Here is a 27,413-nt window from a genome sequence, read left to right as displayed (position 1 = left end):
GACGAGCATTGCAGTCGTGATCATGGAGCCGATAGGTTGTCTGTCCGTTTGTTTGCTAGTTTGTGTGACCGTCGCCTATGGGGTTTTAGGTGAGTGTTTTTTTTTTTATTATATTGTTTTTTATGATGTAAATAAGTGCTATAAAGATCAGCGCCATCTTAAACTAGGCTGGGGCCCCGGGGCACACAAGAATTTGGGGCCCTTTTTGAAAGTAAAGAAAGCTAATTGGAAAGTAAAAAAAGAAAAATAGCTTACATTTTTTACTAAGTAAGTACCTATGAACCCATTTATAGGTAATCAAATACAGCATAGGTTTTTTCGTTTTTGAGTATATATGTGTGAGAGAAATTGTGGATCCTTCGGGGCTCCCCAAGAATGGGGGCCCTGGGCACGGGCCCCGTGTGCCCTTATGGTGAAGACAAAGATAACTGTGTACATTTTTGACGTTAAGTTGCTGTCTACTACGTTTATAAAAGCCGATTAGAAATATTATCGAATTTATAAAAAATAAAACTGTTATACATTTCTTAAATTATGTTTATTTAAGTCATTATTTTCTTAACTTAGGGTAGTTTAAAATATATCAATTTTAATTTCATTAATTACGTTATTTTGTAATGAACGAACAGTAATTAAAAATAAGGTGTATATAAGTACTAATACGGCGAGATAATACGTATAAATTAAAATCCAAAATTAATCATTTTCAATATAATTACTAAAGTAATCGTTAATTTCCCGTTCACTATCGCTAGTCACAAAGTTTTAAAATTTTATACATACCTGGATAACTTAATTGGAATTGGAAAGGATATGCGTCTTCCTTTAACTGTCAAATTACTACTTTACTTAACATTTACTTAGCAAATTTAAGTTTTATTTTCTTGCAATAGGTCAATATACTTAACTACTTACTTTATCTTTGTTTAAGTATTTCCTTTCATAAACCAGTTTTCTTTGTTTATTTTCCAGTCAAACAGCCAATAAAGCATCCGTACCTTAATTCGTAAATTTTATGACGATTATATTTATTTTTGCACGTTAATAATGAATTTAATGTTTTAATTTACGACGAAAAATGCTACCGACCCCAATATTTTATAATAATATTTTGTAACCCTGCTGTTTTATGAAAATACAGAATTTACGTTATTTTCGGTTACTTACGGAAACGCTAAGCCGTTGGTCCCGGTTGCTATTACTGATGTAGGTAAGTACATAGTCTTTACTTCACTCATTACAAGGGACTTTGGCGGCTCTACAATACCCTGACACCAGGTCTGATGAGGTTAGTTATCCTAATTATGAATTAATCCGAATTTACTACCTAAAATGTCAGTATAACTCATTTTTATAACTTATTTACGTTCGAACTTTTTAATGGATTGTTGGAGGCGATGGTTGCTCCGGTAAATAAAAACTCTTCGAGACGTTAAGTGGACTGTATAAAATTAAAAACTAGGAAATTATTTACATATAAGTTAGCGAGAAATAATATATTATATACTTAAAATAAACATGCCTCGTTGGCAAAGTCCGTGGCGTAAGTCCTGTAATATTGCCATAGCAAAATATATTATTATAAGACTTTGATGTTGCCAACACGGATCACGTCGTATCTTCCCTGGTTCACTGGCTTCCAGACTATTCTAGAGCTAGCTAGAATAAAAAGCCGGTGGAAGAAAAGAGAAAGAAAGTGGAAGTCGTATTCGCGCACCGAGAGTTCCAAAAAAACTGCAAATTTCAACTGTGTAGTATCCTAGTTCAAAGATAAATTATGAAATTCTGATTACTAAGTAAATAGAGATCTAAAACTGACGAAAAACGTTTTCTATTTAACTTATTGATGAATTTGATGTTACTGTGTTGTTTTTTGTATGTGGCGTCCTTTTATAATAAACAATTTCTATTCTATTCTAATTTTAATGAAATAAGTCCGACATTTTTGCCTACACAGTTTGCTTTTTTGACATTTCGTGTTTTGACTTTATAAACCAGTACCAGATTTGACTTAGGTGGAAAAAATATTCTAAGGGAGGCTTATACTTAGTTTGGCAAGCTTTTATTCAACATGACTAAGGGTGGTATTAATAAACTAATCTCAGCTTTGAGACTGCTCTCAAGATCATGTCATGACATTTCTTATATAAAAACAGGGATTTGAGCATGATCTTGAGGGCAGTCTCAGCTGAGATTAGTTTATTAATACCACCCTTATTGTAGGTTTGCCTCGAAAGGATAAAGGTGCTCGAATGGCGACCACGTGTCGGACGACGCTCAGTGGGTAGGCCCGCTACAAGGTGGACCGACGATCTGGTGAAGGTCGCGGGAAGCCGCTGGATGCGGGCAGCGCAGGACCGATCGTCGTGGAGATCCTTGGGGGAGGCCTATGCCCAGCAGTGGGCGTCGTACGGCTGATGATGATGATGCCTCGAAAGGCACTTACTTAAATATTTTATACTTGGCCGAACAAAGCCAGTAACATTACAGCATTTATATACTTACTGAAAAACTAGAAACTATCTTCACAATATAAGGTTGCCTGGCAGAAATTGCTGTTTAGCCGCCTGTTGTGCTTAGTTTGAGTTTATGTTTTTATGCAATAAAGATTTACGTATGTTGTTTGACTTAATTATTTTTTTCTAATACTGTCTTTCGTATCTCGGTTCCGGAGCCGTGGTAGCCCAGTTGGTAGAAAGCTTGCCTCTCACTTTGAGGTCGCAGGTTCGAATTCAGCACAGGCCTAAACAAATGTATGTCGAATTTGTTTTCGAATTCATGTTTGGATCATAAATGTTTATCACGTGCTCAGCGGTGAAGGAAACTCACATTCCTGAGAAATGCATTTTTGGAGGTATGTGATCTAACCTGTATTAGGCTGAGTTTCCGTTCGCGGGTTGGAAGGTCAGACAGGCAGTCGCTTCTGTAAAAAACCGGATCTGTCAAATCTTCAGGTTAGGTAAGCGGACCTTGTGAAAAATGGGATAATACTAGGAAGATGATAATTGTTTTCGTATCTGTCCACCCAGATAGGAGTTATGGGCGTCATTTCAATAAAATGTCTGTCGAAAATAAACTACTCAAATAATTGTTTTAAGTTTACGCGGTTATTATCATAATTAAAACACATAATAACGGGTTCTTACCGCGTTTAAATGGGGATATGAGACTCCCGATATTTCGACACTGTTGCAAGTGTCATCAGTCATCCCGTGATCATGGCACTTGCAACAGTGTCGAAATATCGGGAGTCTCATATCCCCATTTAAACGCGGTAAGAACCCGTTATTATGTGTTTTAATTACTCAATTTATTATCTGTACCGTATTAGGAGGAGAGACAAGTAATGTTAGTTATGTCTCGTACCGCACCGACTTTCACCATAACAATTTTATCTTTAATCAAAATAACTGACAAGATACAATGCACGCTAAACATCTCCATACGTACGTACTAGGTAGATCCTTATAGCTATAGTAAACAGTCTAACATACAGATTTCGTGGCCAGATGTTAGAGTTGCTCATTTCACGATGGGTTCGACCATTTCATGAAATCTTCTAAATATATAAAAGGAGAAACTGACTGACTGACATATCAACGTACAGCCTAAACGGCTAAACGTAGGCACTTGAAATTTGGAAGGGACGTAGCTTAGTTACAGTAGAGGTGCACGAAGAAAGGAATTCCCGAAATTCCCACGGGAACGGGAATTAGCGGGAAAATCCTTTTGTATGAAAAATCTAAACCGCTTAAGTTAGACGCTTGAAATTTGGCATGCAGGTACCTTAGTAAACTAAAAGTTTAGTTGCAACAGGATATTGCAAAATTCCCACGGGAACGGGAGTTAGCGGGAAAAAACATTTGTATGAAAAAGTCTAAACCGCGTAAGATAGATACACGCCACGCGGACGAAGTCGCGGGCAAAAGCTAGTGGTCATATATTTAGGCGGTGTCCATGCTATGTGGTGTAATAAAAATGCGAACAGTCGATTAATTTCTAAGGTTAAAATTATTTACCTAATCGATACTATCGATTTGGAAAATTGTACAATTACATTGATTCATTGATAATAATAACAATCAAGTTTTAAATATAATCGACATCAGCGCCACTACCGATGGATAACACATACATACATACATAAACTCACGCCCGTAATCCCTAATGGGGTGGGCAGAGCCACAAGTAATCAAAGACAACTTGCAGCCACTGTTGATACGATGTCGTAAGCTGGATAATGACCTACCGCTACCGATGGATAATGTTACTAATTTTACGATATAATTGCCCGTTTGGCTTAGGTGGTAACTCGCCTACTGCAAACTTACCTAGTGGGTGAGTTGCCAGCTTTTCAGATTATTAGTGACCATTTCATGATCAATTCTAAGATCTGGCCACGACACGTACATAAACTCACGCCCGTAATCCCAAACGGGGTGGGCAGACAAGTAATCAAGGACAACTTGCAGGCCTTGCAGTCACGAAGTTAACCGGGCACAAATCCTGGAAACCACATGACACACTAAAAACTTTTGTACGGTTACGAGCATTAATATGTATACACTTTGGTACCATGTCACATTAACTTTTTTGACAAATTGAACTGTAAGTCTCACTAAATGTCAAATATGTTAGTGCGACAGAGTCCTAAAGTGGGTACGGTCACGACTCACGAGCATAAATTATGTATACACTTTGGTACCATGTCACATTAACTTTTTTGACAAATTGAACTGTAAGTCTCACTAAATGTCAAATATGTTAGTGCGACAGAGTCCTAAAGTGAGTACATTATATTGCTCATGACTGTACTACGGGACCCAACGGCTCCCCCGGCCGCGCTTGGATGTTCTGTTCATCCTTTCGACACACCCCGGACACTTCATACAAACAACCTCGTTTTACACAGGGGTCGTTCTTTTTTTTTATCGACAATAAAAAGACATTTTCCCAATTAATCGGACTTAACATCTTTAAAATTATAACGGCAATAAATATTTTAAAACATCATATAAAGATCTGTCCGTAAAGGACTATTTAGTGGTTCTCTTTATCTTGGTAACATACTTTTCTTTGCAAGCGCATTCCAAAAAATATTGTGACAGAGTGGCCCTTTTCATCGGAGACAGCATTTCAATATACCACTCTGTCACAAAATTTTGTGAAAAACAATGAAGCTACGTTAATAACTAATTGAGGAACCGATTAGTATTTTGCTTGTATTTTGAGTATAATAAGATAACTATATTTTTGGACAATAGAAACATGAAATAAAATTCTAAAACATAGCTTATTAAAAGCAGTACGTAAGACAGATCATTGGTAGACACTACACATTGACGTTATCGTACACGCGCATCTGTTTGTTTGACGTCTGACACCCATACGATTGAATAGTTTCCTAAATCAAAGACAAATTATTAAATTCTAATTACTAAATAAAGACAGGTCTAAAGGTGACAAAAACGTTTTCTATTTAATTTACTTATTTATGAATTTTAATAAAGAAAAATCTAATAATAAGTGCGATGTTTTGTCATGTTTTTCTATGACGTCACAGGTTGCTTTTTCATACAAATTCCATTGTAATTTCTTATTTAGACGTTGAGTAAAAAGTAAATGATTTGTCTAGTTGGAAACTGGCCTATTGAAGACTAATGTAAGACCGAGGGGGGTGAAGTAAACTTAGCTTAGACCATTGTACTGTGTTCATGCAAATAAAGGTAATAAAGGTACTATTTATGAGGGAGCTATTTTGATTTTGATATAGATAGATATCTATCTATCTATCTATCTATCTCAGCCGCTGGTGGGGATAGGAGAGTGGTCGTTCTATACGTAGTATTATACCTTATTCTATGCTTTCGACGAATTTCGGTATCTCACGTAGTACAAAGTCGTTGAAACCATTTTTCATTGTTTCCTCGGTGTCAATCACTTGTTTGAGGACAGACAGACTGACAATTTGATGTTTACTAATAGCCACTGTCGTTGGAAGGCTCATGATAGATGATACTTGCCCGTAACGATAGACTTCTTGTTAATCGACTGGTGATAGGTCAAAGTTTGGTGGTTAGAAATGAATTAAAAAACACTATAATGAGAGGTAGTTTTATTTAACTTTTTTGTAGGTACTTACTTCAAGCGCATCTTAGGTACCTTAATGAAGATTTTTTTAATGTCTTTATTTTATTATAAATAGATAAATAGATATGTACTATCAAAGTTGTAATACCAATTAGGAAGAGCGGGGTTTCCTGACACAGGTCTTTACATGAGGCTTACTAGGAAGTCCCAATAACGGGGTTATATCATCATCACCAGCCCATTAACGTTCCCACTGCTGGGGCACGGGCCTTCCCTATGGATGGATAGGGGGATCGGGCCTTAAACCACCACGCGGGCCCAGTGCGGATTGGTGGTTATTAACGACTGCTAATGCAGCCGGGACCAACGGCTTAACGTGCCTTCCGAAGCGCGGAGGAGCTCGAGAAGAAAACTTTTTTTGTGGTCACCCATCCTATGACCGGCCTTTGCGAAAGTTGCTTAACTTCAACAATCGCAGACCGAGCGCGTTTACCGCTGCGCCACCCAGCTCCACGGGGTTATATATGATGTACTATTTAAAGGAAATAAACTATTTTGATTTTGATTTTTGATATTAGAGTTGTATGTGGTGGGTATTTTGTACCCAAATATCTTTTGTTTGACAATATTTACCTGATTTTCTTGAACAATATTCTCTTTCATTGATGTCACGTTTCCAGTATTTGAGCCCGGTTAATGGTAATAGGCTGACCTGGGTGGCCTGTTACACGTCTTGGATACCTTGCAGCTATACACGTCAGCCTACCCCCTCATTCATTTCACATCTTGGCGTGTTGCTATGATGTGTGTATGTTTACGAATTTACTTAGAACTTGGAAGATTTCGCGCATTACATACGGCGATACGGCTCACCACCTATCACGTTGGTCTAAGAGTTGGATGGGTTGGTTGGTTGGTTGGTGTTGTGTGGTGTGAGCACCACACCGACCTTTCTGTTAAATACTTAATACTTAATTCATCTTGCGATGGATGCACCTCTGACTACTCCAATTGGGATAGGTATATTCCTGAGCTTATGTTTTTATGTTTAGAATTAGTGGCCAATGTTATAGAGAACATTTTCAGAGTTTGCATATTCATTATGAGTTTCCTTTTTTATTTTAAAATAGACACAAACCATACCCTTGTTACTATTGGGGTAGACGAAAGTAGAAATCGTTTAGACTTATAGACACGATGCAGCCAGTCTTGCCGCCGGGCAGATCGTAAACTCACGACTTTATCCCAATCGGGGTAGTCAGAGGTACATCGATCACAAGATGAACTAAGTACCAACAACACACCGAGCTTTCTGTTAGACCGACGTGATAGGTGGTGAGCCGACTTAGAGGCAGCCAATCAGCTCGCGATACCAAATACTTCAGGACCTCGATATCGACTCAATCAGCGCTTATCGCTATCGACCCACTAGGGTCGATTAATTCTTTCAATATTTTCCCTCTCAGACGAGGCCCAGAGCCGAGGTTCGCGCCCAACTGGGCATCCTCAGGCCTGTTGTCTTAAACGTTGTAACGAGTGAGAGCCTTCAGCGCTCCCCATTTGTCTGGCCAAGTAGTTAATGCTATCTGCGGCAAATCTACAATAATTCACGTCAAAAAAAAGAAATAGAAAGGTGAGCCGACAAACAAAGAAAGAATATAATTTTGTTTTTTAAAAAAAATATTTTAATATTCTTAATTAAATTATCTTTTATTGTCAAAATCCGATTGAGAAAATATGCATACAACCTTTTGTGTGAGATAATAATTTTATTGCAGTAACTTTAACACAAGGTAACTAATAATCAACATTTATTGTGTTCGGATCATAATAACTTTACTTCGTGCCTTTGTATACAGGGTGTTAGTGACATCGTAACGAATACCAAGGGTGATGTTTCAGCTCATGATTCTGAGTATAAACTCAAGAAGAATTTCCGAAAAATGGAATATTCCACTTTATATTAACTCAGAATAATGGGCTGTATCATCCCCCTTGAGGAGCTCGGTGGCAGGTCGCAGCGGTAAACGCGCTCGGTCTGCGATTGTTGAAGTTAAGCAACTTTCGCAAAGGCCGGTCATAGGATGGGTGACCACAAAAAAATAGTATTCATCTCGAGCTCCGCCGTGCTTCGGAAGGCTAGTTAAGCCGTTGGTCCCGGCTGCATTAGCAGTCGTTAATAACTATCAATCCGCACTGTTCCCGCGTGATGGTTTAAGGCCCGATCTCCCTATCCATCCATAGGGAAGGCCCGTGCCCCAGCAGTGGGGACGTTAATGGGCTGATGATGATCATCCCCCTCAGTCTTTCACCCCACACAAGTACATACGAGTATGTATCTATGGGTGGTACTGACACCGTAACGAATACTAAGGGGAACTACAGACCATGATTCTGAGTTGATATCGAGTAGAATTTCCTGTCGGAAAATTCATGAAAATTTTTACTGTTCTTTTAAATTATTTTCAGTTCCATACTTTTGCATACATCAACTCAAATTCATGGTTAGAATCATCTCTTAAAGTTTTCGTTACGATGTCGCTAACACCCTGTATATACTTACATATGTTTGTATTCGTATCTTTTACCTTGTCTCGTGAGGTCAAATCAATAAATATTGTATTGTAAAGGAGGTTTTATTGAACATAACATAATCATAATTCGACGGTAAAAAGCAATCCTGCTGTAAACCACACCCTGGCCAATTTTTTTTAATTTTTGATTCGGAATCAGAAAAAAATTCTGCGTCGAATGGTCCTATTCCCATGGCTCTACGACCTCTAGAAATTTCTGTACAGCGTTGGGATTTTGCTTATTTTTCCAAAAAGACAACTGAATATTTGCTGTAAATAGCATTAAAAACAGCATTTTTCTGTGATATGTCTTTTACACCAATTTTGCTTTTGCAAATAATTTGATCTTTGTAGTAACAGCACTATTTAATGGTGAACAGTGCGGGTTACTGCATAATTGCATAACACATTTAAGTAACGTACTGTGTTTACTACATTTATAAGACAATAATCTGTTGATCGGCGTTGTTTACTACATTTTAAACAAGTATGATATTACAGACAATGACAACTTACGCCAATTTAAAAACATTGATATATTTACTGGTCATGCGCATTTACCGCTATTATAATACGCGCTCGCGCGTATATGACCGCGGGTTACCGCGTCGCTCAGTTACTCCGCGACAGTCGGGAAGGAGTGACATATTTGCTGTAACTATGTTTCGCTACCAATATGGAGTCATTTTTTTAATTATTTATTATTACTTATACGAGTGGGTCACGGAATTGTTCATTTGGAGTTGGTCTAATCCTTATTCCTGCCACTAGCGAGGTCGAGCCCATCGGGTGGTTACCCGTCGGGGGAGGCCCGGTGAGCGCACGTCAGCTTGTAGCGATGGTCGAGTCCGGTGTTGGAGGGCTGCGCGGTGGTATCGTCTCCATGTCCAAAGAGGGAAAACCGAAGAAACCGGACCGGGGGAGGGAGAAACCGGAGATCGGTATAGGTTTTGGTGCGTTGACTACCGTTCTGGCGGTGTTGTTATCCTCTTATTCCCGACATGTTCTGCTCTAGGGAGTTGGGGTAGGGGCAGTGGAAAAGGAGATGGCCGAAGACTTCCGCCAGCGAAGTATGGCGTGGGCGTCGTATTTGGTGTGCGGCGAGTTGCGGTTCGAGGCAGCGGCTGGCGCCATAGGGATGCGCGAGCGAACAAATGTGCGCGTTCGTTCCTTTGTCACGCCTGCCATTAGGAGAGCAATGCTTCGACCTTAACGGCCTAGGCGTGGCAGGACTGTACCGGACGAAGCACTAGCTACCACTCCCTTCCCGGTGAGACTCGCTGGTTTAGGAGCGGTAACGGTGGTATCGTTTGTCACCGCGCAAGAGAGTACTTTAAAATACACCTCCTACTTCACGCCTCAGGTCGCAGAGTGGGTAGCCGCAGAAAAAGGTTGGCTTCCGAGTACCTTCAAAGCTTTAAGTATAGCGGCTAATCTGCCTAACTGGGCACCCTCAGGCCTGTTGTCTTATATTTTGTACCGGGTACGAGCCTTCAGCGCCCCCCATTTGTCTAGCCAAGTAAATAATGAAGTATTTTCTTCAATAGATACCTAGGTAAGAGTAGTGTATAATGTTTTTGATCTCACAATTTACCTGTTAAATAGTATAGCACGCTACAGGTAGTATTTCCCGTGCTTTAAGCGGTCGGAGTACACTATTGTTGCTTAGGTGTATGTAAAATGGTAATTTTTAATTTCATAATTTAGCTATTTATTAGTGGGTTTATGTTCTTTAACATTTTAAAATGACTTCATATAAATGTCATTCCATACTTACATCATTTTAATTTTATTATCATTTCACAACTTCTGTTAGTTAAGACAATTAAGTGCACCAGCTAACACAGACTTATGACCTTTACATCAAAATTGCTATATAGGAATAGTTATTATAAGTGAATTACAGCAATTTTGCGTATAAATAAAGTACTTGATTTTGAGTGGCCCATACATTTACCTGCTTCATTTACAGCAACTTTGTGTAACAGAAAAAAAAGTGCGATTGCTGTAACTCACACAAACATAGGCTTAAATTAACTTCTAGTAAGTTTTAGGTATTTGACTTGATAGATAATCAAAAAATACATTTTGGTTCTTAAAATCACATTTATAGGCGTAATAGTTTAGGAGATATGATTTTTTTTCAAATTTTTCAATAGTTTTTGGGCTCTGGTGAACATTTTGCATTTTGTGGGTTACAGCAGGATTGCTTTTTACCGTCGATATCTAACGTCTCGCCTATACAGGCGAAGATATAATTATATATACACCTTTATCCTCGCCAGCTATGTGCGCGTGCGTATTGCCATCAACCGGGCACAAATTCTGGAAACCACGTGATATCAGTTATAAACATGAACTGTAAACAAAAGTTTCTTTCCCCAGGAGCGAACGAAGGCCATGGGTCCCTGTGCCGAGCCAACGAGCGGTTCCTATCGTGCGGCGGCTGTCAGAAGAGCTGCCGGGATCCGGCGCCCGACTGCGCAGGAGTCTGCCGCGCTGGCTGCTTCTGTAATGACGGCGAGGTGCGCAACGATACCGGACACTGCGTGCAGCTGCACGAATGCCCGCCTGTTGGTAAGATTGTTCACCGTTAACCTAGATTTGCCTTATAAACATCATCATCATCAGCCCATTAACGTCCCCACTGCTGGGGCACGGGCCTTCCCTATGGATGGATAGGGAGATCGGGCCTTAAACCATCACGCGGGCCCAGTGCGGATTGATCGTTATTAACGACTGCTAATGCAGCCGGGACCAACTGCTTAACGTGCCTTCCGAAGCACGGAGGAGCTCGAGATGAAAACTTATAAACATACCTAAACACAAATAACCCATAAACGTCCTACTGTAGGGCACAGGCCTCTCAACTCCACATAAAAAAGTAGCATGGAGAATGCTACACCGACAAGAGCGTGGCTCTTAAATTAATGATGATGATGAATTTAAACACACACCACAGGCCTAAACCAATGATTGCCGAATTTGTTTTCGAATTCATATTTGGATCATAAATGATTATCACGTGCTCAGCGGTGAAGGAAAACATCGTGAGGAAACCCACATTCCTGAGAAATGCATTTTTGGAGGTATGTGACATAACCTGTATTGGGCTGGTTTTCCGTTCGCGGGATGGAAGGTCAGACAGTCAGTCGCTTCTGTAAAAAACCGGACCTGTCAAATCTTCAGGTTAGGTAAGCGGACCCTGTGGAAAACGGGATAATGCAAGCAGATGATGATGATGAATTTAAACCTGTTATTTTTACACACATCGCCTTTTTTCTACAGCTCCATCATCTCTGCTATCAACGGAACCCCGCGTATCCGGGAGCGAGTGCCCAGCTGACGAGGAGTACCGGTCCTGCGAACCCTGTAACCGCACGTGCGATAACCCGAACCCCATCTGTCCCGCCCAGTGCGCACGCGGCTGCTTCTGTCGCGATGATCTAGTGAGGGACAAAGATGGCCGCTGTGTCAAGATCGAGAACTGCTCGCATGTCAAGAGGAATGACAGTTGTAAGTTATACAATACATTTTTTTTTGACGTGCACGATTTGCCGCAGATGGCATTAACTACTTGACAAATGGGGACCGCTGAAGGCAAATTCGGCAATCATTGGTTTAGGCCTGTGGTGTGTGTTTAAATTCATCATCATCACTAATTTAAAAGCCTCGCTCTTGTCGGTGTAGCATTCTCCTCCATGCTACATTTTAGGGAAAATAGAGCAGTGGTTTCCCTCTTGCCTTCTGCCCAAATATAACCCATAAAATTGCCCGAAATGTAGAATAGAATAGAATAGAAATGTTTTATTGCGACCATGTGTTCGTACAAATTGTGGTTTTATAAAAATACAGAAGTAAGTATTATAGTATCAATATCAACATGGACCCGGTAAGGGCACTGCAACTGGTAGAGAGGAGAACATACTTAATTATTAGTCAGCGATACAACTTGTATTTATTATACTTACTATATTTTAACAATATTATTGCACTTATATTTTAAATATTGTTTTATATGTTTATTATGATTTAATTTATAAAATATTATTAAAATTTATTCATTTTAGTTTATCATTTATATATTCATTAACTGTGTAACCAGGTAAAAGCACTAATAATGATTATTTCTTTTCACAGCCAACAAAACGCCTCAATACCAGTTGACCTGCGGGCCTCATCAGGTCTACAGCAGCTGTCGATCATGTGAGAAGACATGCAGCTCACCCATCCCGGAGTGCAGCCAACCCTGCAGCGCTGGCTGCTTCTGTGAAGATGGATACCTTAAGGCTCCCAGCGGAAAGTGCGTCAAATTAGAAGAGTGTCCAAGAGGTCTGTATTATAAACTAAACAGGTTGTTCGTATAGGCACCCTTACATTTTCCAAAGGTTGATTAGTAAACGGTCTAGAAATAATCTTCTTCTTAATTAAAACACATAATGGTGATAATTCCTGTAAATACCATCTAATTTTATTTTGAGTTATATCTGTAATTTTCTTATCCGCCGAAAAGGAAAGGGACGGGTAATCGACAAGCATAAAATTTATGGAACACACGTCAATTTTAAGTACAAATCTAAACCAACCGTCTAAACATTTTACATCCGTCAATAACCCGACACAGTTAAGTAGACAGCACGTCAAACGGATTGCATACCAGCGACGTACCTTTTGATTCGCCCGGGTTATTCATTCATTTACTCATGCTTCCTAAAATTAAGAGCTGTGAATCATCCTTTTCGACAGATATGAAAATTACGGATATAACTTAAAATAAAATTAGGCGGTGTCAGCAGGAATCGGGGCCAATATCGGGTTCTTACCACGTTTAAATCAGGTATATGAGTCTCCTTGAATCCATTTATTAATTAATTTATTTATTCCATATCCCTGATTTAAACGTCCGCTAAATCATATCATTGATTTATGTGTTTTAATTATTATTCACGGCAACGTGAACGCACCATAACCTCATAACAATATTGGAAAACGGCAACCCCAATGACGTTCTTCCGTTCCCAGTCTATATTATCTGTGCTCTCCAATTCACTCTCTATCTATCTCCGCGTCACGTCACGACCAACTATCGCGTACGCGCACAAAATGTAATTACTTACCATATAAGTATCAATATCAAGACAATAAACAATCCCCCTCAAGTAACGAAGCGTTCATTGAAGTGATTCCATCCACCATCAAGCAAAATACAATAAAACTACACCGGAGCTAATGTAGCGCCGACAATTAAACCTAAAACAATGTATAATCTTCTTCATCACTACTGCCCTATTTTTCCCTAAAAAAAGTAGTAAAAAAGTAGCATGGTGCTACACCGACAAGAGCGTGGCTCTTAAATTAGTGATGTGACATTTAATTAAATCTTTTTCTATGTACTGCATATACAGGGTGTTAATGACATCGTAACGAATACTGAGAGTGATGATTCAGACCATAATTCTGAGTTAACATCAAGTGGAAATTTCTGTCGCAAAATTCATGACTTTTTTTGGGTTTTTTGTTTATTATTTTCAATTCTATACTTTTGCGATGAAAAATTTATTTTGATATTAACCCAGAATAATGAGCTAAATCATCCCCCTTATTCGTTACGATATCACTTACACCCCGTATAAGTACTTACTGGTAGTCATAGAAGTACATAGGGTGCTGGTCACACTTTAATATTTTTTGTAGTTTTATATAGCTGTGTCAATCTACACCACCTTTTCAGTCACCTTTCCTGTCATCTTCATACCTTTGGCTTAGATTATGAATAATGGGAAAAAATGGCTACAATGCCATTGAATGTTTCGTACACTTAAAGAATATTCAGCAATTATAGAAATGGCTTGAATAATTTATTTATTTATGTATTTATTTTACTCACAACAACTATCTTTACAGGCTAACCTAATGCGACAGAGTTGGGGACTTATTTATATATATTTAAAATTAACCATTAATTATTTTTTACTAGTACAATATACGATTTCCTTAATTAAGTATAACAGATCACACTCATTGCTATTTTTACGAATTCACTCTTGGAACACGAAAACAGATAATAAATTGTGATATTTATCTATTGTATTAAGTAAGTTGTTTTTAAGCGGATACAAACATTACGACGCATGTGTGCAGCACGCCATGCGCCGCACGCACATAATATGAAATACGTGCGTAGCATATGCTTCGCCATGAACATGAAGGTATACAAATTGCAAGGCGTGTGACGCATGGCGTGCGGGGCATATGGTTAGCAATGTTTTTTAGATGTTGATTTGGGCGGCCAAAATTAAATTCGTATTTAGTTTGGCAGTCATAAATAATTATTTAGGTTGTAATTGAGAGTATATTATATTATCCTACATCCTTTCAGTACGTTATACTTTTATATTTCATAAGTAGTCATCTTTTAAGAACAGTCAAAGTATAATTAAGTTCGCTCCGCCAGAAACATCGTAATTTATTTATAAATAATAAAATATATGCAATGTGAAGCAACTTTGTAGTTTTTCTTCTAGTTTTCCTTTCCTTTACTTACACTCACTCTATCTTACTAAGTACTTTGTAGTTTTCTTCCTTCTACGAGTAAAATATCATGCTCTTTTGTAAACTTTAAAAGAGAGTTCTATCTGTTTCTGATTCTTACTTCAAAGAGATGTCTCACTCACGTCACAAAACAACTAGATCTAAGGGTGGTATTAATAAACGCAGCTCAATCTCAGCTTCGAGACTGCCCTCAAGACCAAGTCAATGTGACATTTCTTATATAAAAACAGAGACTTGAGCATGATCTTGAGGGCAGTCTCAGCTGAGATTAGTTTATTTAATACCACCCTAGGACTCGGTAATGTATCAGAATTATTCAATTCGTTCTTGTAAAGTTCCTATTTTATTTCACTAACTCTGAATTAATGGCATATTACTCGTAGGCCAAGATTTCTTTTAAACAAACATTATGCAAGTTATTTAACACCTAACTAGAGGAACACATATAATAATTCTCACAGGTTATTTTACAGGGCTTATAGAACTACTTATCATTTTTACGCATTCGCTATCGAGTAGGTATGGTTTGTGGCTGTTTTTAAACACACTACGCTCATAGCTTGTATTTTCCCACTGAGCCCGTCTGCTATTAATATTATTATTATCAATTTCACCTACAAAATTAAATACCTACCTACATACCTGGGGGGTTAAAAAGGCCACATAGAAGCAATTCATCTAAAAACCAATATTGCTATTTGACATTTGTGCATATTAAAATAATTCTCAATACCTAAATGTAGCTCGGAGCTCGTTGGCGCAGCGGTAAACGCGCTCGATCTGCGATTGTTGAAGTTAAGCAACTTTCGCAAAGGCCGGTCTTAGGATGGGTGACCACAAAAAAAAAGTTTTCATCTCGAGCTCCTCCGTGCTTCGGAAGGCACGTTAAGCCGTTGGTCCCGGCTGCATTAGCAGTCGTTAATAACCATCAATCCGCACTGGGCCCGCGTGATTGTTTACGGCCCGATCTCCCTATCCATCCATAGGGAAGGCCCGTGCCCCAGCAGTGAGGACGTTAATGGGCTGATGATGATGATCGTGATGACCTAAATGTCAAATAGCAATATTGCTTTTTAGGTGAATTGCTTCTATGTGGCTATTTGAACCCCCCTGTACTCCTGTAGCCCGCTCGGCACGTGGGGCGCGGTGTTGGCGGCGGTGGCGCACATCCCCTAACGCGGCTTGCAACTTGCTGGCCGTGGTAGTAAGTTCTGTGTCGTGGATAATCCGTCGGCCTTTAGAGTAGAACTGTCATGAGACACACGGCCTCCTCGAGGCTCATCATCCTCGCTGGCGTGTTATTATAAAAGTCAATTTTGAGATAGCTGTCAGTTGACTCTAAATTTCGAAGTTTAATTTATTTATTAAACACACTTAAATACACACTATTGCACAAGATAAAACAATTAGACTAACACAAGACAGACAAACGGTTCAGCTTATTTCTAGTAGAAATCTCTTCCAGCAGGCCGGTAAAGAGATAAACTTAAAAATACATCGTTAAATTACTAAAGGCAAGACTGTACGGTCCTCAGATCTTTGCCTGTCTTAGATAAGGCGAATTTATACAACAACAACTGAGAGGTATGTCGATGGCGCCGTGTACGGGCAAAGTTGTTTGGCCTAATGTGCTGGCTCTTAAATGTCATAATAATTATTAATAATGTAAATAATATAAATGTTTTTGCATGTTACATTTTTGACAGGAAAAGCTGTAGGTAAGTACTTACTATAAAAATGTTTAGTTTTGTAACAATTCTAAATTAACCATTTTCTCAGCAAATAAATTATCATTGTATGCGGCTTCTCCCTTTTTATTATATTTAATATTTTATTATAATAGCTGGAAGACGATTATTACCAGGTGAAAGCCCTCAGCGCAGGAGCAGAGTCGTTTAAATGACCTTTGTTGACTTTGCGATAATCGTTCTGATCGACAGTACTTATTTATTTATTTTATTTATTATTTATTTATTTTTTTATTTATTTATTTATTTAGTACTGTGATGATGTGACTTCATTTTCTTTTTTTGCCGTGACTTATTGTAGATTTGGCACAGATGGCATTTACTTAGGTAGCTGGACAAATGGGGAGCGCGGATAGCGCTTAGCTGGTGCAAAAAATTGAGATGACAGGCCTGAGGGTGCCCAGTTGGCCGCGAACCTCGGCACAGGGCGTCGTTTATCTATACTAATATTATAAAGCTGAAGAGTTTGTTTGTTTGTTTGTTTGTTTGAACGCGCTAATCTCCGAAACTACTGGTGCGATTTGAATAATTCTTTTTTTGTTGGATAGTCCATTTATCGAGGAAGGCTATAGGCTAAATAACATTACGCTATGACCAATAGGAGCAAAGACAGAGCGGTAAATGTGTAAAAAACGGGGAAAATTATTCATTTTTGAAGGCTTTCTTTGCGTGCGCTGCGAAAACGGTTCAAGATACACAAAAAATATGTATGAAAGAATTATTCCTCTATACATGATCTAAAAAAAAGTCCGCGACGGCATATGTCTATCTTTTAAGGTTTAGTCACAATGACCGTTTTTATGGTACCAAATTTGGTCGAAATAATTTGTTTAAGTTGTATCAACATAATAATATTAATCTTTATTCAAATATAAATATAAATATGTTGTTGGTTAAGAGTACTTCATCTATACTTATAATAAATCTGTAGAGAGGTCAATTCTGTACATTAAATATTTTTTCAAAATAACTATCAGGGGGTGATAAGTGGTCGATACTGATGCCAAAAATGCAATCAGTAAAATTTTTGTCTGTCTGTCTGTCTGTCTGTCTGTATGTTCCTTATAGAAACAAAAACTACTGGACGGATTTTAATGAAACTTGGTACAATTATTCTTCACACTCCTGGACAGGTTATAGTATACTTTTCATCACGCTACAATCAATAGGAGCAGAGTAGTGAAGGGAAATCCTTTTGTATGAAAAATCTAAACCGCTCAAGTTAGACGTTTGAAATTTGGCATGCAGGTACCTTAGATACCGTAGAGGTGCACTAAGAAAAGAATTCCCGAAATTCCTACGGGAACGGGAATTAGCGGGAAAATCCTTTTGTATGAAAAATCTAAACCACTCAAGTTAGACGTTTGAAATTTGGCATGCAGGTACCTTAGATACCGTACAGGTACACTAAGAAAGGAATTCCCGAAATTCCCACAGGAACGGGAATTAGCGGGAAAATCCTTTTGTATGAAAAATCTAAACCACTCAAGTTAGACGTTTCAAATTTGGCATGCAGATACCTTAGATACCGTAGAGGTGCACTAAGAAAGGAATTCCCGAAATTCCCACGAGAACGGGAATTAGCGGGAAAATCCTTTTGTATGAAAAATCTAAACCACTCAAGTTAGACGTTTGAAATTTGTCATGCAGGTACCTTAGATACCGTAGAGGTGTACTAAGAAAGGAATTCCCGAAATTCCTACGGGAACGGCAATTAGCGGGAAAATCCTTTTGTATGAAAAATCTAAACCACTCAAGTTAGACGTTTGAAATTTGGCATGCAGGTACCATAGGTACCGTAGAGGTGCACTAAGAAAGGAATTCCTGAAATTTCCACGGGAACGGGAATTAGCGGGAAAATCCTTTTGTATGAAAAATCTAAACCATTCAAGTTAGACGTTTGAAATTTGTCATGCAGGTACCTTAAATACCGTAGAGGTACACTAAGAAAGGAATTCCCGAAATTCCCACGGGAACGGGAATTAGCGGGAAAATCCTTTTGTATGAAAAATCTAAACCACTCAAGTTAGACGTTTGAAATTTGGGCATGCAGGTACCATAGGTACCGTAGAGGTGCACTAAGAAAGGAATTCCCGAAATTCTCACGAGAACGGGAATTAGCGGGAAAATCCTTTTGTATGAAAAATCTAAACCACTCAAGTTAGACGTTTGAAATTTGTCATGCAGGTACCTTAGATGCCGTAGAGGTGTACTAAGAAAGGAATTCCCGAAATTCCCACGGAAACGGGAATTAGCGGGAAAATCCTTTTGTATGAAAAATCTAAACCACTCAAGTTAGACGTTTGAAATTTGGCATGCAGGTACCATAGGTACCATAGAGGTGCACTAAGAAAGGAATTCCCGAAATTCCCACGGGAACGGGAATTAGCGGGAAAATCCTTTTGTATGAAAAATCTAAACCACTCAAGTTAGACGTTTGAAATTTGGCATGCAGGTACTTTAGTAAACTTAAAGCTTAGTTGCAACAGGATATTACAAAATTCCCACGGGAACGGTAGTTAGCGGGAAAAACATTTGTATGAAAAAATCAAATCTAAATAAAAGGAGAAACTGACTGACTCAGTGACTGACATATCAACGCATAGCCTGAACGGCTAAACGTAGGCATTTGAAATTTGGAAGGGACATAGCTTAGGTACCGTAGAGGTGCACTAAGAAAGGAATTCCCGGAATTCCCACGGGAACGGAAATTTGCGGGACAATCCTTTTGTATGAAAAATCTAAACCGCTTAAGTTAGACGCTTGAAATTTGGCATGCAGGTACCTTAGTTAACTTAAAGCTTAGTTGCAACAGGATATTGCAAAATTCCCACGGAAACGGGAGTAAGCGGGAAAAAAACATTTGTATGAAAAAATCGAAACCGCGTAAGATAGATGTTTTCAATTCAATTCAATTAAATTATTTATTGCATTCCATGTAGTACAATGGGGTGTTACATAGGCATAGGAACTAAAACATGGACCCTGTAGGGCACAGCAACGTTGAAGGGAAGAGAGGAAGTGTGTATTAAAATTAAAACTCAATGAACAATCAATTAAAAAAAAAATCAATTCAATCAATTGATTCAATCTAGCATGCATGCATACCTTAGTAAATATAAAGTTTATTTTTGGCTGTATTTTGAAAAATGGGAGTTATTGGGAAAAAAAAATTATGAAAAAATCTAAACTGCATAAGTATGCACTCCCACACACACAAAGATCTCTCTCTTATATAACACGCCACGCGGACGAAGTCGCGGGCAAAAGCTAGTTGGGTATATATAATCGACTCTAGTATGCCGATAGCAATGACCTACCAGTCTTTGTCGATACTCTCTATGATACGAGGCGGGACCCGGTCTACACCATCTTTTCTAGCAGACCCTATCCACTCAGCTACTTACCTTCCTTCTTGGCGACAAAAATGTACGGTGCCATTCTTTAACACTTAAATCTTACGTTGCACATTGCCAAAATTAACAAAAACATACATTTAAACTCACAAATATATCCGCAGTGTGTTAGAGGTACATTCATCACAAGATGTGTACAAAGTATACACGCCTCACCGAGCTTTCTGTTAGACTAACGTGATAGGTGGCGAACTGTATCGCCGTCTATAATGGTCGAGGCAACTGTGTGATAAAATTCATCATCACCATCATCATGTCGTCCAAACCGTATCCGGCGACGGCGACTACTAAATATCTATCCCGGGTCGTTGTTGTGGTGGGCTCTGATGTTGCTGTCGAAACTGAATTTGGACTTGAAGATCCGGTCACACGGCACACAATAAAGCTGGCCTGACGAATTGAGTGTGTAGTTATAGGAGGGTTTTGGTCGAGTCTTCCGTATTTGGCGCTTTGCGTCGAGATCTTGTAAACTCTTCTCTTCAAATAAATTGACGCTCTTATGAACGGTGCGACAAAATTAACAAACTCTAAAAAAGTCCTGAGTTGGATGTGATGAAGCACTTTGAGTACTTTGTCGCATTAACTTATTAGGTTGTTTCAATTTACAAATTCTCACACTTAAATAAATAACTTTAGTTTTCTTCTATTTATCGTGTGGGTTGTGAGGTGGAGTACCAACCTAATCAACCCTGGTGTCAGGGTTACTATTGAGCCGCCAAAGGCCACTGACAGGGCTCATGTAACGACTACTTACTTACATCAGTAAGTCAGTAGGACCAACGGCTTAACGTGGCTTCCGAAGCACAGATCATCTTACTTTTTGGACAATCAGGTGATCAGCCTGTAATGTCCTAATCAAACCAGGGATCACAAAGTGATATTTGTGATATGTCCCCACTGGGATTTTAAATAAGTAATAAAAAAATAACTTTAGTGTGACATGGTTTTACCTATCGTATTTCTGACTGTTTAGCTGAAGTATCTCTGGGAGGGGCGCAAGAGCCGTCGATAGAAGACTGCTCGTCTGACGAGATCTACCTGTCGTGTGGGTGGTGCGAGCCTAGCTGCTGGGAGCCGCGCCCACAGTGCCCTAGAGGGGTGTGTACTAGGGGCTGCCTCTGCCGCCCGCCACTCCTGCGCCACCACAGCGGCCACTGTGTCCAGCAGAAAGACTGTAGACCTCGTATGTATTGATCATAACATACTTATACTCTACATTCAATGCACAAAGATTCAGCAGTATTCTAAGCTGGACACCTCGGACATTGCATACAAAAAATCCTTTCTTAGAGCGACATTACATCTTTCAATCATTCGTCAATCATGACTTAGGATTGGAACAAAAATCGACCGTATGATGAATGTACTGCCATCGTTATTTGTAGGCTCATTTCCAGTAAGCCGCCTAACGCTTAAAGTGGCGTAGTCCACGCTCTCTCTCTCTCTCTCTTACTCCTTAGCAGCTTACGGCCATTAAGTGTAAAGCATAGAATAAGGAATAATACCGCATATAGAACGGCAACTATCCGCTCCCCACCAGCCTCTGAGCTAGGTTTACCTCACCCCCGCTCGGATATGTTTTAGTCTTCAATCCTATGGCTTCAGACTTCACACACACAGATGCGCGTGTACGATACCGCCAATGTGTGGTGTCTGTGTAAAACGAGGTTGTTTGTATGAATGTACAGGGTGTGACTAAAATATGATCCAGAGGGGGTGAGGTGAGCGCTTGATACGAATTGGTGCGGGGCGAAGAGTTGACATTCTATACATAGTTTTATTCTTTATTCTACGGCCAGCGAGTAAGAGTTTGTATGAAATGCCGTGGCACGATGAATTTCTGAGTGAAACATTCAAACGTGATTAAAAAAAAAACGCTAATAATGATGAGGTGTGATGATGCTTACGAGGTATTCACCCGACAACGTCCTGTTAAAATTTACCGAATTATATTTCAGGGAAAGGTCCATACAAGAAAAAGGAAGCGCTGAAAAATAACATCTACCCCGGACTATGGAGTATGATTATTTAAATTATTGTAAAAAAAGTACTTTTTAGAAAATAAAAAATAACGCCCCCAAATCTTTGCTGATTTTTTATCTCATTTTAAACTTATTTGGAAAGAAGTGGTTTAGTCATTTAAGCCGCAAAGCTCATATTTTGCTACATTGCCGCACACAAACATACATAAAATTCACGCTCGTAAACACTAGTGAGGTAGGTAGAACTACAAGTCACTTGAAAGGCTGACGCACTTGTGACCCCTCAGTATTGCAGGTGTCTATGGTTGATGGTAATTGCTTACCATCAGGCGATCGTCTACTCGTTTTCTATCTATTGTTGGCGTCATATCTGGCAAACCCCGTTGCCAAGGTATTGTTGATTATATAGCGCATAGCAACGGGGGTGTAAAGTACCTAAGGCTTTTTACATTATTATAATTACGTAATTTTGTGTGTGTTACTCTTTATTATACGTTAATACTGAGTTGGTCATCTTTGATTTCGCTCGCTAATATCTATAATAAAAAAGTCGCCTGAAAAAAAAACATTAATGCGAGAAATAAGTTCTTATATACATTTACTCACACCCACTCACACCCGACAGGTCTTTTATACCTAAATATAAGTATAATTTGGTACTTAATATTATAATTCTCATCAATTTATCAAAACGAAAGTCATAATTATAAGCAAATGAGGCGATTAACTGTAACAGGCACGACTGCAATAAAGACGAATGTGCTTAATTCCCCTCTGGTTGACAAGGGGCCCGACCAGAGACGTAGTTAAATATAAAATAATATTTAGATAAAATGAATTTATTGCTGTAAATCGGTTACAATTATTGGACAGGTCTTCCCGGTAAGTAATCAGATATTTATTTTAGCAATGACCCGCAACTTCCCTTAAGGCTAGGTAACTACAGTTTTACAGATAATTGAGCCCCTTAATTTAGATTTATAAGCAAGAGATACATTTAGTGTAAAGATTTATGTTATAATTAATTAATGTAAGTTAGTGTCTATTTTATTTAAGTTATAATTTTAGTTGTACAATAAAAACCCCACAAAACCAATTCCTCGGTTTGTCTGTGGGAGTGGAGTTCGCTTAAAGTTATTATGTTTTAAAATACTTACAGTTAACTTATAGCTAAGAGATCTTGTGTGCGTGCGTGTGTTTCTAAGATGACTTTTCAAGGTACGTTCCCCAAAAAATATAAATATTTCCAGGCTACCTCCAACCCGCGATGGGAAATCCAGCCCAATATAGGTTAGGTGACATACCTCCGAATGCATTTCTCGGGAATGTGGGTTTCCTCACGATATTTTCCTTCACCGCTGAGCACGTGATAATCATTTATATGTAGTGCAGACATGAATTTGTTTTCATTGGTTTTGGCCTGTGCTGGATTCGAACCTGCGACCAAAAAGTGAGAGTCAACCGTTCTACCAACTGGGCTACCACGGCTTGTGGGATCGAATATTTTCTCTACCACCTAGTTACACCTCTGAGCTGGCCCAGTAGTTACTTCACTCTTATATAGTTAAGTATAATTAATTAACTTACGTTATTTTCCTTATTTGATTACGTGTGGACGTTGCCAAATGGCCTTATTAGTTTTCAGCGCATAATTTTTGCCACTGGACTAATTTTGGTAGATGATTATGTTATGTTTGTTAATTTTCCCCTGTGTAGTATTAATGTAGGTCTGGAAAAAAATAAGACAAAAATAAAGAGGTAAATAGAAGCGTAAGTTCGCATTCATTTTACCAAAAAATATTTTTATTTTTCACATTTTATGCACATAACTAAAACGACTGCCTGTGCGATTGACTACTAATAAAACAATGGTACTGATTCCAATACACACCATCTAATTTTATTTTAAGTTACACTTGTCATTTTCTTATCGACTGAAATGGAAAGGGACGGATAATCGACAGGCATAAAATTTTAGGCAGATATTTAAAAAGCTCTCCTAAAATCGTCAGTCGTTTGTATACTAACATTCTATGGCCTTTGTCCGAAATAAACGATTTTTTTTAATTGTTATATTCGCCAATAACCCGACAGAATACGTTGACAGCACAAGTCAAAAAAGTGGAAGTTCAGCGGGAGTCCTATTTTATTCGCCCGGGTTAGACATTCATTTTAAAGTTAACAGTTGTCATGTCAATTATACGTCCCTTTCCTTTTCGGCGGATAAGAAAATGACAGGTATATAACTTAATATAAATTAGGTAAATTTATAAACGATTTTTACCAAAAATCTAACTATTAACTATTTTAAAAATTTTTTTATTCGATTTATTAAAGTAACACAATTTAATTCTACTTATTTGTCTATCAAATTTTCTTTTGATTTTATGTATGTATCACCCATGTTATGTAAATCTACGACACCTGAAGTGTGTTTAGCCCAATTGGGAAAATAGTAGTGGGCCTATGTTATTTATATTGGCGTACTTATATATAAATATATATAGACTCCGTGGTCTAGTGGTTGGAGCCACCGGGTGAGAGCCTTCAGCGCTCCCCATTTGTCCGGCCAAGTAGTTAATGCCATCTGCGGCAAATCTACAATAAGTCACGTCAAAAAAAAGTGGTTGGAGCGTTAGGCTCACGATCTGGAAGTCCGGGTTGGATTCCCGATGGGGACATTGTCGAAATCACTTTGTGAGACTGTCCTTTGTTTGGTAAGGACTTAGCAGACTTGAATCACCTTTACAGAAGTCTCAAACTATGCACGGGGATTCGTTTTAGGTCGTAGGTGTTCATTAAGACGGAATTTTGAGAAATCCAACCCCTAAGGGGCTAAAAATGGGGTTGAAAGTTGGTATGAAACTATGTAATTTTTAAAGTTAGAATCACATCGCAGACGAGGTTAATTTTTTCTAACGAATACTTAATTCAATAGCTTTCTAAGTATTTAGTCCACCACGCCTTGCAGCCTCCCATAATTATCTATCCCTCATAACCACTTTATCGGGGCATGATGGACGCAACTATGCGCATGCGACAGTGGTTTATGTGATATTAGATAATGACCCACATCGTCAGACAAATCACGAGAATTATAGGCCATTGTGTCACCGTGAACATTTTAGATTGATTATTTAAACATTAATCAATTATAGTATAAATATAGGTAGTAAATGTAGAGGATGCCAGGGTTGCTCAGGTTGGTCATCCACCCACAACCTCGCAAGAATGCGTGGAAGACCAACATAGATTCAAACACACTTTTTACACTTTGAATCGTAATTTTTTACATAACGAACGTCTCATCCGCTTAAAACTACTACAGCTTCTCACAACCTGTATAGCCGAGGAAGAGAAGCTGCAAGAAAAACCTCGGCACAGGACCATAGAGGTTCTTTTTTTAAAAAAAAAAAACATAAAATATTATTAAGTATACAATTTAGTACTTTGGCTGCCTAATATTAGTATAGACTCAGACAGTTAATCCCATAGAGGGACGTCCGTTCGGCTACGAATTTGCTACTCTTAATAACCTAACATCAGCCTACAATTGGGCTCATCAGAAGTACCCATCGCAACATGAGTTTCACGTGAGCTTTCTGTTAGACCAACGTGATGGGTGAGTCGTCTGTACTCATGTTTTTGCACTGGCTCTACATTAGATAGATATTTTATAATATTCTGGAAGTAACGACCTCCGTGGCCCAGTGGTTGAGCGTTGGGCTCGCGATCCGGAGGTCCTGAGTTCAGTTCCCAGTAAGGACATATCACAAAAATTACTTTGTGGTCCCTAGATTGGTTAGGACATTACAGGCTGATCACCTGATTGTCCGAAAGTAAGATGATCAGTGCTTCGGAAGGCACGTTAAGCCGTTGGTCCCGGTTATTACTTACTGATGTAAGTAAGTAGTCATTACATGAGCCATGTCAGGGCCTTTGGCGGCTCAATAGCAACCCTGACACCAGGGTTGATGAGGTTGGTACTTCACCTCACAACCCACATGATGGAAGAATAGTCTGGAAGTAAGTAAAGTAAAAACAGAACGCGTTAAGTTGCACATTTTGTTCGATCACCGAAACTAACGAACCTTCACAATCATATCAAGAAAGAACACGGAAAACCACTTGCCACAATCCGATTTACCGATCACCAATTTCGCTTTAACCACTCTCGCCAAAGTCACTTTCCAAAATAATGCAAAAATCTTGTTCTTAGGTTATTTTTGTTTTTCCAGACAAATGCCAGGATCCGGATGAAGAGTTTGTCTGCCGCTACGGGTGTGAGGCTCGCTGCGACACCCTGAAGTGCCGCTCGCGCCCACGACGGTGCGTGCTGGGGTGCCATTGCCGGCTCGGTCTACTCAGAGACGTCAACGGAAAATGCGTAGCACCTAACAACTGCCAAGACCCCGCCAATACCACCACGATTGATACTAATACCGCTAATAACGCTTCGGAAATAACCGAAGCCCCTGCTATAATAATTGAACGGAAAAGTAGCGTAGTCGAAGTTCCTATTGTCTCCCAATCTGTATTTGATGCCGTAGATACTGAACCTCAAACTAGAAGTTATAACGATGTTGTTTCCCGAGTTGTAAAGCTATATAAAGAATTGATTGACACGCCTAATCCTTACAGAGAGGTATATTACATTCCCAGGTCTTTCAAAGATCTAGCCATTTCTAAAGGTTATGGCGATGAGAATTTCTCCTTAAAAGCTAGTGAGGCGAGTCCATTCTTTACCCAAGAAACGAAGTATAAAGATGTAAATGAAAAGAGTTATAATTATGTGAATGATATTGTAAGGCTTATGAAGGATATGATGCCTTCGCCTCTTAATTTCACACTTGTTCAAATGCCTCTCGGCCATAATTGGCCTCAGCCAAATTAGTTACTGAATAATAGCCAAAAAGTTATTGTTGGTATATCTTGTGATAGAGATTATTTACTATGTTAATGTTTATTTTGTGAAGAATAGTTTTCTATACTTAATGCAATATTATAATCTATAATATAATTTTGTTTAAATAAAAGTAATGTTTTTTTTTA

General features: G+C 38.8%; 1 protein-coding gene across 3 annotated transcripts; it reads left to right on the top strand.

Moving 5' to 3' along the window:
• Positions 1 to 27,351, top strand: LOC126373982 (von Willebrand factor-like). Of its 3 annotated transcripts, none has more exons than XM_050020409.1 (6): positions 1 to 89; positions 11,049 to 11,240; positions 11,952 to 12,179; positions 12,804 to 12,995; positions 21,353 to 21,562; positions 26,600 to 27,350. In XM_050020409.1, the coding sequence occupies exons 1-6, from the start codon at positions 23 to 25 to the stop codon at positions 27,253 to 27,255; spliced, it is 1,545 nt and encodes a 514-aa protein (XP_049876366.1). In that variant the 5' UTR covers positions 1 to 22; the 3' UTR covers positions 27,256 to 27,350. The 3 variants fall into 3 exon arrangements, with proteins under 3 accessions (XP_049876366.1, XP_049876368.1, XP_049876367.1); XM_050020411.1 differs by lacking the exon at positions 26,600 to 27,350 and adding an exon at positions 22,338 to 22,457; XM_050020410.1 differs by lacking the exon at positions 21,353 to 21,562 and having other exon boundaries at positions 26,600 to 27,351.
• The last annotated feature ends 62 nt before the right edge of the window (positions 27,352 to 27,413 follow it).

Source organism: Pectinophora gossypiella, chromosome 16 (genome assembly GCF_024362695.1).
Source record: "Pectinophora gossypiella chromosome 16, ilPecGoss1.1, whole genome shotgun sequence".
NCBI lineage: Eukaryota > Metazoa > Arthropoda > Insecta > Lepidoptera > Gelechiidae > Pectinophora > Pectinophora gossypiella.
The sequence above is the reverse complement of the archived record's forward strand: the minus strand, read 5'-3'. Positions and strand labels throughout refer to the sequence as shown.

Coding starts and splice junctions, on each gene's coding strand:
- LOC126373982 (XM_050020409.1), top strand. CDS start 23: ATGGAGCCGATAGGTTGTCTGTCCGTTTGTTTGCTAGTTTGTGTGACC. Junction 12,996..21,352: donor ATTAGAAGAGTGTCCAAGAG/GTCTGTATTATA, acceptor CTGACTGTTTAG/CTGAAGTATCTCTGGGAGGG. Junction 21,563..26,599: donor GCAGAAAGACTGTAGACCTC/GTATGTATTGAT, acceptor TTGTTTTTCCAG/ACAAATGCCAGGATCCGGAT.